The sequence below is a fragment of the Canis lupus genome, chromosome 38 (genome assembly GCF_048164855.1).
Source record: "Canis lupus baileyi chromosome 38, mCanLup2.hap1, whole genome shotgun sequence".
Taxonomy (NCBI): domain Eukaryota; kingdom Metazoa; phylum Chordata; class Mammalia; order Carnivora; family Canidae; genus Canis; species Canis lupus.
In genome coordinates this window covers 21774377-21793843 of record NC_132875.1, presented here as the reverse complement: position 1 = coordinate 21793843, position 19467 = coordinate 21774377, and the positions used below count along the sequence as shown (strand labels likewise).

Sequence of the window (19467 nt, the reverse complement as noted above, 5' to 3'; positions counted from 1 at the left end):
AGAACTGCTCTACTATGGATTAAATGAATAACTGCAAATATTTAACAAGCATTTAGTAAATGTTAGTATTTCTTCCGGGAGGCTGGATTATATGTTATTACTCTTCTTTACATTTCTGCATTTTCTAAAATTTCCCAAAGTACACATAATATCTTTATAACTAAAATTGGATAAAAAAAAAAAAAAACAAATAGCAAATGGATCTGAAAAATTATTAGAGTAAGGACATATTCTACAGAAACTTTTTATGGCTAAGATTTAAGACACACTACTCATTCCATGATGAATTAGTTCACAATTCAAATGTTTCACAAATACTCTCATGTTAGTTATTTTATTATGCAAAAACCTTAAACTACTATAAGGTACAAGTTTTGCTGTGATTATAACAGGAGAAATAGCTAATGAACACTGCATCAGAATTATTGTACATTTAAAGTGTGGAATCCAAAACCAGATAAGAAAAAAAGTATTCAAGTATTTACTATCAATGACCTACTAAGAAAAGTTAAAATCCATGCAAGTTCAACTTTTGTTTTGGGTGACACAGATCTTGACATAATTTACACAGTTTAAAAATAAAGAATAAAATTTATTTTAAAAGCATGATCTAAAAAGTACGTTAAGTTGGCATTCTTTCATTATTAGTTGGCCCAACTTACAATTTACTGAAATCATGAAACTTACCAGCATCATCAGATTCCTGAAACTGTGAATAATCAACGACCTTTCTATTTCTGTAGAAAGAAGAGACTCTAATTAAGATCATAAAAAATGTAGGACTTTTCTATATTAGAACACACGTTCCTATTTCATAAACAAAATTAGAACTAGCTCTGTAAAAATTTTTCAACAAGTCTCCACCTCAGCCCAAAACCCTTCATGTGTTGCAGAAAGGTCTAGTTTAAACCAAATGTATTTCAAACTACAATTCTCCGAACTGTTCTCATCTCAGTGATAGCTCAAATACTATTCTTTCCCTCAAAACCCTTTCACCTCCCAAAACACGCATAAAACAGCAAAATGCACCAAACTACTATATGTATTCATTAATGACACAGAGATATAACATGTGCACAAAAAAACTGTAAATGTTTTACATTTTTATTCTTACTGCTATACATATATAGACGTGTGTATACCTGACAAAACTATTACTGAGGTGTTTTTTTTTAAGGCAAAGTGATTTTTAAATATAATGGTTACATTATAATATACAAATTATGATGACAGTAAATTAAGCCTTACACAGAAGAAACAAGTAACTGATTGAGTCAGGAGATGCTTTTTATTAAATGGTCTGGTAATTAAGAAGTCTATGAAAGTCCCACAAATTTATTTATCTACTTGTCTCAGTGACTTTAAGTACTTCCTACTAAGTAAGGGATCTTTAACAATCTGAACAAATCTCAATTTCCATTTTCCTACTTCATACTCTAAAAGCTTAAAATTCCTCCTTTAGGGATATATAAAAGCTTCAATGTCAGTATGCATATAGCCTGTCTTTGAGAAAAGAGCCTTAGAGGTACTGTACTAAATGGATACTGAATAAGTGAACTGAAAGTATTAAAAGAAACATACCACCAACTACCCCTACGCCTGAGTAGAATATTCCTGATTTTATAGATTAAGACACCATTTATATCCAAAGACAGGATGCTCAGAATTCAAGCACACATAGAATTTCTTTATAATATGTGAATATAAAAGGTAGAGGAGTAAATTCTGAAAACATGTTTGGGGCTTAGATTGGAGGAAGGTATAGCCATATCCTTGGCTTTGAAGAAGAAAGATAGGTTCTTAAGGGATTTTGCCTTCTGTTTTTCTTTAGTCTACCAGCAATGAATTATCTTCTTATCATATGGCCTCAGTAAGTCAAGATGCAAAAATATAAAACATAGTCTACATATGTTTTGTTAAAAGCAGCTGAGTTTATATATAAACGATGCCAGTCTATTAGGAAAGTTAATTTTAAAAACGTGACTATTAATTCCACTTATATGAGATACGTAGTCAAATTCATAGAGACAGAAAGCATGGTGAGGGTTCTTTCTCAGAAGTGGCTGTCTCAGTTGGTAGAGCGTACAACTCTTGATTTCAGGGTTGTGAGCTTGAGACCGCTGTTGGATGTAGCAACTATTTAAAATCAAATCAAATCTGGGATGCCTAGATAGCTCAGTGGAGTGTGGACTCTTGGTTTCAGCTCAGATGATGATCTCAGGGTCCAGAGATTGAGCCCTGAAGCTGAATCTGGTTGAGATCTACCTCCTAATCTTGTGCATGCTCTTTGTCAAATCAATCAATCAATCGAAGGAAGGAAGGAAGGAAGGAAGGAAGGAAGGAAGGGGAAAGAATGGTGGATGCCAGGGGCTAAGAGGAGGGGGATAGTGAGTTAATGATATGTATAGTTTGTTTTGCAAGACAAAGAGTTCTGGAGGTTGAGTTTAAAACAGTGTGAATGTATTTAACACTATAGGCCTGTACACTTAAATTGATTAAGATGGTAAATTTCATGTGATTTTACTACAATTTAAAAAAAGAGTGGATCCCTGGGTGGCTCAGGGGTTTAGCGCCTGCCTTTGGCGCAGAGCGTGATCCTGGAGTCCCGGGATCTAGTTCCACGTCGGGCTCCCTGCATGGGCCTGCTTCCCCCTCTGACTGTGTCTCTGCCTCTCTCTCTCTCTGCCTCTCTCTCTCTCTGTCTCTCATGAAAAAATAAATAAAATCTTTTAAAAAACTTTTAAAAAAAGATTAAAATAAAATTCTATTAAAAAACTATTTGGGGGCTGATAACTAATTGCCTACTATATTTTAACAAAATAGTGGTTTTTATTGACAGATGCTATGAAAAACAGTATAATGACCATTTTCTGCATCATTTAGGATCAAGATGGTACCCAAAAGTGGGAGTTTGAAATCTTAATCTCTAATAGTTAATGTACAGGTTCTGAAATTGCAGGCATAATAATTCTAATTTATCCATGCTGGTGGGATTGCAACTAAAATCATGATACAATTTCTGGGTACCATCTGCCAACAGATACATACATTCTATGAGACTATATAAAGGATGGCCAAGGGTATATCATATGAAGAGCATATGAATAAACTGAAATTAACTTGCAAAAGAGCAAATATGTTAGCTACTTTAAGGCTTTGAAAATAAGGGAGCAATAAACATACTGGCTTATTAGCTTCCTGATCAGATTAAATGTGGGTTCAATATAAACAACTTTGTAGCAGTTAGCTAATGATAGTTACTTCCGTGATCTATCATTAGGAACACTCAGAAAGTTATTATCTCCTAAAAAGCACAGAATGTTTGTTAATAGGAATCTTGGGTTCTGGTTCTAGATCTTCGGGCAAATCACATGATTTTTCTGGGCCTCAGATCCTCCTCTGCTGGAACTAATGGCTTAATTTGCTGGACAGATCTAAAAAGTTATGCCATTTTTAAAAAAAGTTTATTTAGGGCAGTCCTGGTGGCGCAGCGGTTTAGCGCCGCCTGCAGCCCAGGGCATGATCCTGGAGACCCTGGATGGAGTCCCACGTCGGGCTCCCCGCATGGAGCCTGCTTCTCCCTCTGCCTGTGTCTCTGCCCCTCTCTCCCTCTGTTTCTCATGAATAAATAAATAAAATATTTTAAAAAATAAAATAAAAAATAAAAATTTAAGTCAACACTGAGCTCAAACAACCCTGCGATCAAAAGTGGGCACACTCTTCCAACTGAGCCAGCCAGGCATCCCTATGCCATAAATATAAATAAGATTATTATTAAAGTTCAAGGTAAAACTTTTTCTCAATTGTAAATGGTCACTTTCATTCTCTACACCACACATCTCAACTCGTATCGCTGTACTGTTTGTTTTCTGCACTAATTTGAGTTTCTTGAAGGTAACAATGGGCTTACATCCACATTTTCCCCTCAACATTTCTTTCCAACCACAAATCAAGGTAAAAAGTAGACATTCAAATGTTTTTTATTTTTCGCTCTTAGGCCAAATTTACGAGCTCTGTTAGAAATCTAATTTTATAATACACTTGAGTGGATAATATCCAACCTCCTTAAAAGTCTTTGAAGGCCTTATCTTTTGCCACTTAATCAAGCAACCCAGAAATCTGTAATTCTCCCATCAAGTTATTTCTTACCACTTGTTCATGCTTCTCCTTGGCCTACATTTCTCCTTGTGTCACTCCCACTCATATCAGATACCTCACCTCCTCTCAATACCTTTAATCCTTTATTGATAACTATATAACCTACTAAATGTCTGTCTTCCCTACTAAATGTGAACCTCTTGAGGACAGGGGTTGTGTCTCTTTCATTCAAAATACCAAATTCAAGAAATGTGTTTAGGCGCACCTGAGTGGCTCAGCCAGTTAAGAGTCTGCCTTCAGCTCAGGTCATGATCTCAGGGTCCTGGGATCAAGCACCACATCCTGGCTCCCTGCTCAGCAGGGAGTCGGCCTCTCCTACAGTTCATGCTCTCTCTGGCTCTCTGTCAAATCAATCGATCAATCTTAAAAAAAAAAAAATATGTGTTTGATGAACAAATGGATTTGGCATCTGCAAATGGTCAGGGTGGGAAAGGGCATCATGAGAGAGCATATATACAGGAGCCTTCAGTTTAATTCCCACTGCCCTTAATGATAAAAGAAAATTTAATTTTAATTTTCTCCATATAAAATAACTAGTTATTTTAAATCTAAAAAATGTAAAAGGCTACTATTTAGAAATTTTTTCTACCCTAGTTTTCAACAAGCAGAACAACAACAAAAAATTGCTATGTAGACTATACTGTTATTATAGGAGTAATTAAATTTTTCAAAGTTTTTCAAAGTTAAATTCAAGGCCATTCCATTTGAAACAAAGTATTTTACCTTCAATTATGTGAAAATGGCCGAAATTAACAGAATATCTCATGTACATAATAAATATCATTTATCACAGAAACCAGAAAACTTGAGTAAAGCAATATAATAGAAGCAAATCTGTCTTAAGGATAACTAGATCCCGGGACGCCTGGGTGACTCAGAGGCTGAGCGTCTGCCTTCAGCCCCAGGGCTTGATCCTGGAGTCTGGGGATCGGGATAGGTAATCGTGTCCCACATCAGGCTCCCTGCATGGAGCCTGCTTCTTCCTCTGCCTGTGTCTCTGCCCCCCCCCCCCCCAATCTCTCATGAATAAATAAATAAAATCTTAAAAAAAAAAAAAAAGATGACTAGATCCCCACCCAAAAAGAATGTATCCATCCATAAATGTTAGAGGAAAAAGATAAGAATATTGAAATAAAGAATCTGAAATAAAGGATCTCATTACAATGATTTAGAATAATAATTCAGTTCATTTCCTGCCTTCTAAAGATGCTTCAAGGGCCCCGGGGTGGCTCAGCTGGTTAAGTGTCTGCCTTTAGCTCTGGTCATGATCCCAGAGTCCCGAGATCAAGTCCTGAATTGGGCTCCTGCTTCTCCCTCTCCCTCTGCCTGCCACTCACCCTGCTTGTGCTCTCTCTCTGTCATACAGTCTTTAAAAAAGTAAACAGGGGCACCTCGGTGGCTCAGTGGTTGAGCGTCTGCCTTGGACTCAGGTCATGGGGTCCTGGGATCGAGGCCTGCATCAGGCTCCCCACAGGGAGCCTGCTTCTTCCTCTGCCTTGTGTCTCTGCCTCTCTCATGAATAAATAAATAAAATATTTAAAAAATAAATAAATAGGGACGCCCGGGTGGCTCAGTGGTTGAGCATCTGCCTTTGGCTCAGGTCATGATCCTGGGGTGCCAGGATCGAGTCCTGCATCAGAGTTCCCACAGGGATCCTGCTTCTCCCTCTGCCTGTGTCTCTGCCTCTCTTTCTGTGTCTCTCATGAATAAATAAAATCTTTGAAAATAAATTAAAAAGCTTCAAAACAATAGTAGAAATATTATTCCACTACCTAGAGATTTACCTTAAGGTGGAAAGGGATTTTTAATGAACTTCTGTATAAACTAAAAATTGAGAAGATATATTGGGATGGAAACAAATATTTAGGAGTAATATTTAAGTCTAATTAAGGGCATGAGAAGTTCTACTTCAAGTTGAAAACAAAGAAACATTATTTCCTCGAAATACCATTACTTAATGCCAAAGCTAAGCCAACTCCTCAGTGTAAAATGAGCATCAATAACTAGACAACAACCAGACCTGAGAGGACAAAAAATTTGACTATAACACAGAAGGTTAAAAACACAGATTTTGGAACTGGGTTTAAATCCTGGCTCTGGCACTTACTAGCTGTATGTCCTTGAGCAAGTTACTTCCCCCTCACTGAACTTCAGTTTCCTCACCTGTAAAACATGAGTAACAACACCTATCCCTCAAGATTGTTGTGAGTGCCAGGTACACAGGTAACCAACAAAAAGCAGCTATTATTACCTGTAAGTACTAACTTGTTCCCCCAGAATCCCTTTCAATTGTGAACATACATGAGTAACACTTTTAATGAATTATTTTATTTTATTTTTTTAAAGATTTATTTATTTATTTATTCAGAGAGAGAGGCAGAGACACGGGCAGAGGGAGAAGCAGGCTCCATGCAGGGAGCCCGACATAGGACTCGATCCCAGGTCTCCAGGATCTCACCCTGGGCTGCAGGTGGTGCTAAACCGCTGTGCCACCGGGGCTGCCCATTAATGAATTATTTTAACATGATGATTAAGTTACTATTTTAAAAAAATGAATGTCTTAGGGAAAATTCCCGATAACTTTTGATCCCTCCCCCCAAACTTAACCACAAATACCCCATTGTGGACCAGAAGTCTTAATCAGGAATAGTTGATCGACACATATTTTTTATGTCATATGTATTATATACTCCATTCCTACAATAAAGTAACCTAGAGAAAAAAAAAAATGTTACTGAGAAAATCCTAAGGATGAGAAAAGAGATTTATAGTGCTATGCTGTATTCACTGAATAAATCTGCATAGAAATGGACCCATGCAGTTCACACTCAAGTGTTTAAGGGGCCAACAGTATAGGAACACAGAAACTTCAACTGTGTGTGCTCTTACTTTACAAACTTACATGATCTATCTAGATTCTTTTTTTTTTTTTTCCTATCTAGATTCTAAATGTACCTTGGTCACAATGAACCAATTCCTGAATGATCACCAGAGGGCTCTGAGATGAGAAGTTCCCCCTTTTACATCAGGTCAAAGTGCAAAAACAAAGGGTAAAGTGGGAAGCTGGACAAAGAACATGAAAAGATCTGGTTTTGGCACCAAATGTGGATAACTCAAGAAACTCAAGAAGCAATAGGGACATTTTTCTTCCACTAATCAACTTCTTTCTACTAAATGCTGAGAAGTCTACACCCCAAATGCTTTTATAGCAGCAACTAAGACCAAAACAATGATATTTGTGAAATCTGACGTACCTCCAACCAACATTCTGAAGAGTCAACCATCAGTGTTTAAGATGAAAATTTTCACTTTTGAGATGACTTTATCTAACCTCTAGCTTTTTTTTTTTTTTTTTTAAGAGAGGGAGATACCAGGGGTGTGTGTGTGTGTGTGTGTGTGTGGCACAGGAAGAGAGAATCTTAAGCAGACTATATGCCCAGTGCAGAGACTGAAGAGCCCTATGGTGGGCTTGATCTCACCATCCTGACATCATGACCTGAGCCTAAACCAAGAGTTGGACATTTAACCGACTGAGCCAGCCAGCACCCACCCCCCTGTAAAAGTAAGCTCTTGGCCCAACATGGGGCTTGAACTCATGACCCTGAGATCACAAGTCACATGCTCTACCAATTGAGCCAGCCAAGTGCCCCTCTCTTTAACCTCATCTATAGAGGGGGAAAAAAAAAAAAAAAAAAAAAAAGCCCATATAATCCAGCTCTACTTTATAACAAGCCAGCAAATCAAAATATGGAGACCAATAACAAGTTAATAACTCTGGAGGAGGAAGCAGAACTTCCGATATATTCGGAAGTAAATTTAATTACATATTAAATTATTGACAACCTAAGCTTTATACTACTTGAAGACCACAAAACCATTTTCTCAAGGCAAACTGGAGAGCCTTTTAGACAATTTATTATATTATTTAGCTCAATCAACAGACTACACTTCCATTTCTACCCTAAAGAAGTTCTGGCCAATGCAGGGAAGGATTTTTTAAAAAATCCATCTTGCTAACTTTATAAAATTTAACAAGTTCCTCACTAGGCACTTAAGGCACATTTGAAATTTGAATTTTGAGAAACCTAAAATAACCAAAAAAAAAAAATTTGTTTTTTTTTTTTAAGATTTTATTTATTCATGAGAGACACACAGAAAGAGAGGCGGAGACACAGGCAGAGGGAGAAGCAGGCTCCATGCAGGGTGCCTGATGTGGGACTCATCCCAGAACTCCAGGATCAATGCCTTGGGCCAAAGGCAAGCGCTAAACCGGAGCCACCCAGGGATCCCCCAACATTGCTTTTTTCACTCATCACCTGAGTGGTAAATACCTCATTTGGTCAGATGAATGAGATCCTGCAGAACAATGTTTTTCAACTGGCAGGTCATAACCCACAACTGGGTCCTGAAATGAATTTACTGGTGTATCAGCAACATTAAAATAACAACCAAGCAAATGAAAAATATCAGAGAAAACCTTATCTAAATAATAGTAAGTTCCTGAAACTTGTTTCAGGTGATTTGTATCCTCGTATGCAGTGATCTCATCCAAACAGTTTGAGACCCACTGCTCTAGAATAGAAAGTGGATTGCAAAAGGAGATTTCTAAAGTCATTTTTATTTTTACCTTTACAAAAAACAATTTGTTATTGATCCATGGCAGCAAAAGAATAACATCTCTTCCTGTTTTAATTTCCTATCTTTTTAAATTTTAAATTAAGTGGGCTCCACGCTGGGCATAGAGCCCAACACAGAACTTGAATTCAGGACTCTGAGATCAAGAGTTGGAGGCTTAAATGACTGAGCCACACAGGTGCCCCCGCTTAAAGATTTTTAAAAAGTATTTTGAGAGAGAGAAAGAGAGCTCTCTATTTTGAGGAGCAGAGGGAGAGGGAGAGAGAGAATCTTAAGCAGGCTCCATGCCTAGTGCAGAGCCTGACAAGCCCGGCACAGGGCTGGATCTCACAACTCTGAGATTATGACCTGAGCTGAAATCAAGAATCAGATGCTCAACTGACTGAGTCATCCAGGTGCCCCAGTTTGTTTTTTTGTTTGTTTGTTTTTAAGTAATCTCTACCCCCAGTGCGAGGCTTGAACTCACAACCCAGAAATCAAGAGCGGCATGCTCTACCAACTTAGCCAATCAGGCACCCCTACTTTCCTATCTCTTTTAAAAACTTACTTTTCCCAGCTTAAGCACTCATAAAACCTATCCAAGTTTGGTGGGGAGGAGGTAGGATGGTATGACGATAACATGAGGTGTACTATATGTACTAGAACTAATGGACTTTAGATGATCTAATCCAATCTTACCCCAAACTTGCTATCCTATCAACAAATATCCCTAGGAGGGAATTCTAAGGACCTCCTATGACCTCCTAAGGCAGCTTATTCTAAGAAAATTCCAATAATGAAATAGTTCTTTTTATCGTGAAATCTGCCTCTCAGGTCCACTCACTGATTCTGTCACGTGTATCTTCTGAATTACCATGGATTCAATCTAACCCCTCCCCCAAAGAAAGGCCCTTACACTTTATAGGACAGTTTCCACTTTTTTCTTCAGGGTTCCTTTAATCCTTCTTCATAACTTATTTCAAGCATCTTCATGACCTAATTGTTACCCTTTGTATCACCTGGGATTTTGTCAAGTTGATCAAGTAGTGCCCCAATCTAATCATAACAACATAGCATAGTTCATAAAGGTGTATATGGAGGACAAAGGGAGATCAGGATTATAAATTTCCTCCCCGTATTCTTCTCTGTATGTGTAATAATGCAATCCAAGAACTCAACTGCCTCTTGGGCTATTATATCACACAATGTACTATATATTGCAATTCCAGTAACTAAAGCCTCCTTTTCCCAAGACCTAAAACTTTTCTGTAGTTCATTTCAGCATATTATCTTTCTCAACTTCGTATTATCCACAAACTTAATCAACATAAGCCAAGAACAAAGTCCTTTAAGGCATCAGTGGAAATGTTCTTTCAGGCTGACATCAATCTATGAATAAATAGATTTGTCTTCCCTGGGTATGGCTACTGAGGTACAAGTCCATCACAGCAAACTAGCATTCTGCTCACATTTCATTTTCCCCACAAGGACCTCCTGTGAAGCTCTGTCAAAATCCTTGTTGAAAGAGAAACCTCAGTCAGTTAAGGGTCCGCTCAGGTCATGAGACAGGGTCCCAGGTCGGGCTCCTGGCTGGGCGTGGAGCCTGCTTAAGATTCTCTCTCTACTTCTGCCCCTCCCCTACCCCATTTACTCACTCACTTTCTAAAAAAAAAAAGAAAGAAAGAAAGAAAAAAGGGCCAGTATTTTACTCTAATTTTTTAAAAAATAAATGGGTTTGTTTAAACCGATAGTGAAGCTTTAAAAAAAAATAAACCTTTTTTTGTTTGCACTAAATATTCCCAGGAACCACAAAATAAAACACAGCTAGTAAAGAGTAAAAGCAGTATGCTAAGATCATAAACTTGTTTTATAATTTCAAATTTAAAGAATTTTCTCATTACAGATTTTCCCAAATTGTGTTCTGTCAAGATAGATTTTCTAAAGATTTCCTGGTCAGATCATTTTGGATATTATCACCTCCTTAAACGAGTGAAAACTTAGAAAGTTCTGCATTAATGAAATCTGCTTAACTTTGATCTCTCAAATTACCAATATTTTAAAAACAAAATCTGAATCCAATGCTTGAGATATCCCTGAAAGCCAACACCAGGAAGACTACTGACCTATGAGACTTTTTTTATCATGCTGAATTTAAAATTATTACAAACAGCAGTTAGTACGATGCACCAGATAGCTACTTCACCTAAATTCTCATTTAATCCCCACAATCTCAGAAGAGTTAATTAACATGAATTCAATTTTATCTGAACAATCTAATGCTCAGACAGGCTCATGAACTTTCCTATCACTGCAAGCTATCAAGTAGTAAAGCCAATTTTCCAACTCAAGCCCATTAGAACCAATACTGATGGGGCATTGTTGCTGGCTGCAACCTCTCGAACCTTCCCCCTTTGTAGTTGTTCAAATTGAACTCTACAGAATGGAGACTACTGAAGTTTCTGCAGATCTACAAGTTCCTGTATCACTACCCTCCCCCCTTGAAACTTGGGCCACTTGTCTCCCGCCATTCTTCTATTTCTCAAAGATTATTCATATACTAAAGTATCTCAGGACGTTAAAAACATTAGTTCAGAGAAGTGAGGATACCTGAACTCAAGAGTAACTTCTTAGAATTGTTTCATTCATCTTATGCTTCAAGTTCCTCTTGGCTAAGATTTATTCCTTTGACTGTGTCTTGTACTACTGTTACTTACAACTAAAGCTCACAAGACGCAAGAAAACAGTTAAGTAAAATGAACATTATAGGAAAGCACTCCTACGTGTTTCAAATGGAGGGTATAATTTCTGCAGAAAATGGGAGTGGAGTCTTAAATGATGAGCCAGGCAGGTGTTTATTAGCTCATTGTCACAATCTCTTACTAAGTCCTTAATCAACTTGCTAATGTTTCAGGCTAGATACATAAATACTCTTACATGGCACTTCCTATTCCTAAAAGATCTTCAGTTCCACCATATTCTTTCCATATAGGAAAATATTGTGTTTAAAGGTCACAAATACAAATTTCCGTGAGTAGAAGAAAATATTAGATAAATAACATGGGCCAGATTTTTCCCAACGTAAGTTGAGTGTAAAACCTATGCATTTAAGGAGAGAAGCTTCAAGCGGCTCAGGCTGAAGGGGCCTCAAATGTGCACGCTACCCACCCAGTGGAGTCCTGTCTGCAGCAGTGTCTTGGGAACCTCAGTGGACTCTTTTGGTTATTTTAACTCCATCAGGTACAAATCTGTAGCCCAGCAGGCTTAGTGACTCACTCCACCGAAGGCAATGGCACATCACAAGTGTGGAGTACCTCACCACACAGAGGAAGACAAAAGCATTTGGGGAAAAGTAGATTTCAGGGGAAATTTTTTTTTTCCAGGGGAAATTTAAATGAAGCAGTATCTTGATAGGATCAAAGTACAGTGACAATGCGTGTAATGGGGATAACCTCACGTCTGGGCACAAGTGGGCCCTATTTGTTGGCAGAGAAGCTGGATGTAGAATTGGGTTCAGCAACGCCTCATCTGAAGCTCTAGAGTTGTAAACCAAGTTCTCCAAAAGGACCTAGCTCTGACAGAAGTGTGGTGTTTTCATTCCTACTAATTTCAAACAGCAGTTTCTAATAGTCTCTTCTAGCGAATTGTTCTTAGTAGGAAGGCATAGTCACTTGAAGGATTGTCGTCTTTACAGCTGCAGCTGATCTGTGGAAGCCAGCCAGCCATGTCTGTTATCCCAGCCTAGTGAAGGGCAGAGTGCATTTACTTCTAAGGGGAGCTAATAAGGTTGATTTTCTCGAGTAGTTTATCTTTGGGTCATTTTAGCTTGATGGGTGAAATATCCTTGAAGATCACCTTGCTTATTAGCAAGTAACTAGAGAGGTGCACAATTCAAAAAACAGACGTGCAAGAAGTGGCACCTGAAAATATGCAACACCCAACAGAAACACTCTGGCAACCTGTGGTCTCTCTGCCTAAAGTATTTCAAAGACCTGTAATTATGGCTATTTAGATAGTAGTTATTTAAAAACATGGTGATGCAATTCTCTAACCACCCGTTCTACTTCTCAGAATCTAGATAGAAATAGGTTTTTTAAAACAAAAGGGATGCCCAGTTTGACCAAAGTGGTCCTGTGCTAAATCCAATTATTTTCTATTGTGCACAACATGACTGTCTGTTAAGTGCTATCTCTAGTTTCAATCCAAGAAGCTACTTCTTCATAATCTGGAGTAATGAGGTCATATTTATTTCTATCTTTGCAGCTGAGAATTTAAAAATGCGAACAGAAGTCACACTTCACAGCAAACTCAATAGCTCCATTATTAAGTTCAAGTAGTCAAAGTTTGCAAAGCCACCCATCTGGCTGTGTAGGCTCTAATTCTAACTCCAGAGGAGCACCACTCACAGGACTACGTATGGTGTCCTGGAATTACACAGTATAGTGGTGACCTTCTTTTGTATTTCTGGCAAAAAGACCACATACAAAAAAAATTAGTAAAACCAACTGCCCTTTCTTTATTCAAAACTACTTTCTCTTTATTTCTAAAGTTGAAAGAAACCTATGGAAACTGTAAAATGCTTCATAAAGTCATGCTACTATCATTCTAGTGGAGTGCAATATCTCCATTATATAAACTTAAGCAGAGACCAGGGCCCACATTGCCTGACCCCGGGTTTCTTTTGCTGCACCATGTTACCTCCCCCAAACGGTTTTATTTAAAACACTAAAAATTCAACCACTTACCTTAATTTGTAACTTGTCAAGTTAAATCAACTCCAATTTTTAATTAATCTTAATTTTTCTTCTAATTTTAACATACTGAGTTTTACAAAGGGTGTTGAACCTTTCCAAGTGCCAGGGTTTTTTTTTTTTTTTTTTTTTTAAGCCTTTTAAAAGTGAGCTCTACACCCAATTTGGAGTGTGAACTCATGATCCCAAGATCAAGTCACATGCTCTACTAAGTCAGCCAGGTGTCCCCTCCTTTTGTCTTTTAATATGATGTATTAGTAGTAGATTTTAGGTTTTGTTCCTAGGACAAATCCAACTTCACCATATAGGTTTTTAATACACATTGGATTCTGTTAGCTAACATTCTGTTTGGTGTTTCTGCATCTATACTTGCATGTAAAACGAGTCCATTAATTTTCTTGTAGTGTCCTTTAGTTGGCTTTAAAAATCTAATCACTTAATTTAATCAGGGGATAAATGCTCTTGTTACAAAATGTATACACTGAAAGCAATGCCACTTGTCTAACATTCACATTTTCTTCCAAGTGTCACACTATTTCACCGCTTTTCCCTCTCCAAGTTAATGTTCCCATTAACTCCTTCATATTCTCCTATTCCAACAATTTTTCACCCTCCTTCCCCACTTTAAAGTTGATCCTCCCCATCAAAGCCCTATTATGAATTGTAAACCCTTCCACAGATGGCAAAACACGCTACGACCATGAAAAAGAGTAATACCCTGTGGCAGTGTGTCTCATGGGGCAGATCACATTGGTTTTGGGTTGGTCATACTTGGGCCCGAATTCCTGCTTTTCACGTCTTCACAGGTGAACTGGCCCAGTTAATTTAGCCAAGCTTCAGTTACCTCACATAGGAGATGAAAATAACATATACCTTGCTGGGAGAGTTATTTCAATATTGTGAAATACGTGTAAAGTTTCTGACAGGATATTTGGCACAAAAAAAGTTGCTCAGTGATGGCTTGAATTTCAACGTGATTTTATTCTTTCCAAAACTGAAGGTTGAAAAAGTACTCCTGTTAAAGGTCCACAATCTCTAATCCACATTTAGAAATTCAAAAAGTTCTGAAACCAAATGTTTCAGGTTTACCTGAACAATGAGAGGGCTTTTTTGTTGCATTTTTTTTTCATTGTGAAAATTCAGTTTTATTACAGATAATTAAGGTGTTTGATTACATAAGTACTACTGCTGAACTCACTGGTGATAACCCATTAGTGCACAGTATAGGCCCCATTACTTTTAAATTTTTTGGAAGAAAAATTAAACTTCCAAACACACATGGCCCCAATGATTTCCAACTATACAGGGATTGTGGACCTGTACTACATTCTATGTGGAATCAAATACAGTAAACGCAAATCTAGTAGAAAGGATAACAGCTAAAACTCATGCAGTTTAAATACAGTTTTGCTACTATTTCTACATTTTAATTCCTTTGGCTTCAAAGTCATCGCTGGTAAACTTAAGGAATTGGACTTAATCTGCAAAGGTTTTTCTTTTAGTTTTTCAAAAACATGCTTTTAAGTTAAAAAGCATCTCTGAAAATTATTTTTAAATTGAGTTGAAGAAAACCACTCTTATTTAAAATAACTTTATATCAACCAGTATGAACCTATGCTTTCACATCTAAACTTTAAGGTTAAAGGTTCCTTGCAAGCTCAAGTACTAAACAAAAACCAACCAGATATCAAGTACACTTACATTACGAAGAAAGAAGCAAACACTGTTCTGAATGATTTGGATCATTTTTCATTAAGGGAGGAGCATAGTATATGTACTAAGCTGAATTTCAAGAAACCTGGTTTCTAGTTTGGGCAAGTCAGTGAATCTCTGAGCTTTCTTTCTCCTCTTTTACAAGTAATAGTATTTTCATTCCTTCCTCCCAAGAATCATGGAAGCACTTTGAAAAGCTAAAAGTGCCATATACTACGGTAACATCAATACTTATGAGGCAGAAGGTAAAAGTGATTATTATAAGGGTGAGGATGAGCAGTCCTGAGAATTAAGAAATCTAGGTTGTAGGCCCAACCTTTGCATCCAGTGTGTGATGCAAGGCACTTCACTTGTCCAGGTCCCCATTAAGTCACTTGTAAAAGGAATCTGCCTAAATTTCCTTCTAGCTCCAAGACTGTAATTTCATGCTCTAAAATTGAACCCAAGGCCTAACATATTTGAGCTCTCATTTATATACAATGAGTCAGATGCAGTAAAAAGGTAAAGACAGCAACACTCTATGAGCAAAACTTAAGTTATGTGTTGCACGTGTCTATGGAAAAACCTGCTCTAGCTTATCAGTTTATTTCCTGCACACGGAAATTGGTATCAAGCAGCCATTAGCACAGTTCTAAATCTTCTTTAAAAGCTCAGATTAGTATTAAGATGAAAAATATTTACAGTAAATATGAAAACCAGAAAAAGTTCCAAAATTACATATAGGACTAAAGGGCAGAAACCCTCAAAGATGCGCTGACACTTATTTTCCAACTTGTGCTTTTTTTGGGTTCATTTTAAAACAGGTTGATCATTCTGATATCTGGTCAAGGTCTATCATTCATTTTTTATTAAATGCCCCCAGGTATATAATATAGATTCTTTATTTACACTTTGGAACCAAAGCACTTCCCTAAGGCAGGACCTTTTTTATTGCAAAATTTAACAAACCACCAAACTCAAGTTTAATTATTTCTGCTTTATTATTGGTCATGAGTATATTAAAAACTTTAAAGTTACAAAGAGACTTTGATCACTAAAGTATATAATCAGAAACCAAGTTGTTTTTAAAATTAATAATATGAAAGTGACCCCAGAAGCCAATAAATTAATTTCATTCTTCGGTTAGGGGCAAATAGACAGTTAAAATTAGTTTTAACAACATAATAAACAAGAAAAAAGTTGTGCAGAAGTCCCAAGGCCTCCAAAAAAAGGGACAGAGCCATGCTTAATATATCCCCACCTGGTGATATTAAGAAACAACAACAAAGCCAATAAATTAATTTCATTCTTAGGTCAGGGGCAAATAGACAGTTAAAATTAGTTTCAACAACATAATAAACAAGAAAAAAAGTTGTGAAGTCCCAAGGCCTCCAAAAAAAGGGACAGAGCCATGCTTAACATATCCCCACCTGGTGATATTAAGAAACAACAACAAAGTTTTCAAGTAAAAAAGAAAAAAAAGAAAAAGGAAAAAAAAAAAGTTGCGTTCGTGCAATATCTAATTCCGGGAACACGAATTCAGGCAGATGAGTATAATAAAGTCACAATAACATAAAAAGTCATCAAAACCTAGTGAACCGATGTTGAAAGGCAGAAAAAAAAAAAACCCAATTTCACCACACAGTTAATTTACTTCCAGAGACAGGAGATCCAATCCAGATGAATCAAATCTTTATTACGATATTGTCTATTTAACCTGATCCTAAGGAGAATATTCTACAAAAATTGAGGAGTACATTGATCAATTTTCATGCCAACAAGCAAGCAAACAAACAAACGTGTGCGTACTATAATCTGAAAAATCTATTCAGACTCCTTGCCAGGAAGTGGGCAAAAGTCTTCCCGGTGGCGACGGTGAGTGATCAGAGACGCGGGCAGAAATGAGAAGGCAGAAAAGCGGGCAGCAGCTAGTTAGCGCTCTCCTCACGCCCACCCCGGCCGCCACCGGCTGGAGACGGACGATCTAGTCAGGAGGCGCGAGCGGTGCGGAACCAGCCCTCGCCGGGTTCCAGACCTCTCTCTAGAGCTCTAGGTCAAAACACTTCCGCTTCTCACAAAACTTGGAATGAAGAAGGGGAAGCGACAGCTGTTAAAGACATTTTGATCTAGACCTTTACCCACTCAGGTCACTGCGAGGCCGCCAGCGCCTTACATGAAAGCGTCGCGGACCGTGCACGGAAGGGAACAGCTCCGGGCCCGGGCGCCGCTCTCCGCCCACAGGCCTCCGCGCGGGGCTAGGCCACGCCCCTCCACAAACGGCACATTCCTCACAATGGCCGGGAGGACGGCAAAGGGCGACTCCGCCGTCCGCTGGGGCACAGCAAACTTGTGGAGATTCTCAGAACCGAGTCTACTGGTTACCGGAATCTAGTCCTTTTATTTTTAGGTCGTTAGGGGGGAAAAGAGACGGTTACAAAGACGTCCGAGACGCGACCGCCGGGGGAGCGGGGGGACGGGCAGCGGGAACGAGAACCACACGGGATCTGGGCCGCGCCGCGCCGCGCGGTTAACCCGCACCCTCCCGGGGAGGGCCGGTCCAGGCGGGGGCGGCTCCGAGCCGCGGCGGAGGAAGCAGCCGCTCTCTTTTCCAGGGCCCAGTCCCGGGCTCCCACTTGGGTCGGGAGGGGGAGAGGACGGGGCCCGCCCACGCCCGGCCCGACCCGACCCGGGAGGCGGGGCCCCGCGGCGACCCCGGAGGCCAGAGGCGGGGCCGGTGGCGGGGCGCCCCTCCCCCCCGCAGGGAGAGACGGGCGGCCGGGCTCCCCGCCCCCACGCCGGCAGCGGGGCGAGGGGCGCGGGGCGAGGGGCGCGCGGGCGTCCCCCCCTCCCCCCCCACGTGAGGCGGGGAGCAGGGCCCGGCCCGGCCCGACCCGCCGCTCTCGCCGCAGGCCCCGAGGGCTGGGCCCCGAGGGCCGGGCCCCGAGGAGGTGGGGCCTGGGTGGGGGCGCCGGCTCCACACCCCTCCCCCCGCCCGCTCCAGTGCGGCGGGTGGGGGAGGCGGCAGAGCGGCCCGGAGCTCCGCAGCGGCGCGGGGCGGGGAGGAGCGCGCATGGGCGCGCGGCCGCCACCCCCGCGCAGCCCCGCGCGCCTGCCAGGCCCCCCACGCTCAAGGGCGCGCGCGGGCCCCGAAAGGGAGGAGGCCGCGCGTGGCGCCGGGAGGGCCGACCGCGGGCTTGGGTGCCCCAGGGCTTCACCACTCGCCCCCACCCCTCCATCCCGCTCCAGGCCTCGGACTCCGCACTGACCTGACAGGCCGAGACATGTTCGCTGCCGAAACAGGACCGAGTCGAGAAGCCAAAGACCAGGACCCCCCCCACCCCGCGCGCTCGGCGCCCCACCCCCCCCAACTTCGGCCGATGGGGCCGCTGCCGCCGAACCCCGAGCTGCTGGCTTCTCAGGCTCCGCTGCTGCTTGGTCCAGGGCCCCTTAATCAGACGAGCCCCCCGCTCCCCCGTCTCTTCAAAATGGATGAATCAAACCAGCCGAAAATGCGCCAAAGCCGCGGTGCAACCAAGCCCTCTAGGGCCTGTGGGCTCCGCCCCACCACGGCCGGCCATTGGCGGCTTCTGCCAGACGAGCACAGCTCATTGGCCCGTTTGAATCATCACGTCCCCTAGACCCCGCCCCGCGCACCGATAGGCCCCGCCTCCTCCGTGGGGTCCTGTTAGTCAAGATGCTCTGAGAGCGCACGGCCGCAAAACAAAAATGGTCGCTGTTTGGCCCGCCCCCTGGTTTCCACTCCGGAACTGCAGATTCGTTCTGGGTCGCGTCGTGAAGCGACTGGAAAGAAAGATGGACGTGAGGCTCGATGTCGTTTAGTGGTAGTTTAATGATGTCTCATTTCGCCGGCCTTGATCTTCTGGAAACTGCGCCGATAGCAAAACGCGTGGGATAGGCAGCTGATTCGTCACTAAGGGGCTGCTTCAGAATTGGAGGGAAATTCCATAGGTTCAAAATGTTTGACCTTAAACGCACGAGCCCTTTCCACCTGGCTAAAGCGCTAGCCCTCAAGGGCCCCAACCGCCGTCGGGGCAGAGAGGCAGGATCAGAATCAAGGAATAACTTCACTCCCAGTTTCCATTCTCCATTCTGGACCTTGAGATCCACATTCAGGGTCATTAGAGTCCCAGTCCCCAGCAGGACTCCAGGGGCCTAATGATTAGAAGCATGAGCTCTGAGGCCACAGCCTGTTTCGATTTGCAGCCCAGGTCCACGACTTAGTAGTTGAAGAACT

General features: G+C 40.9%; 1 protein-coding gene across 2 annotated transcripts in view; it reads right to left on the bottom strand.

Moving 5' to 3' along the window:
- The window catches only part of NUCKS1 (nuclear casein kinase and cyclin dependent kinase substrate 1), a 33538-nt gene extending 14777 nt beyond the window's left edge, over positions 1–18761 (bottom strand). For both annotated transcript variants that reach the window (XM_072814530.1, XM_072814531.1), the window contains exons 1-2: positions 18479–18761; positions 688–737 (exon numbers count right to left, since the gene is read on the bottom strand). In XM_072814530.1, the coding sequence (XP_072670631.1) occupies positions 688–737; positions 18479–18495 (67 nt within the window). In that variant the 5' untranslated portion in view covers positions 18496–18761. The remainder of the gene's footprint in view (positions 1–687; positions 738–18478) is intronic.
- Positions 18762–19467: the final 706 nt, after the last annotated feature.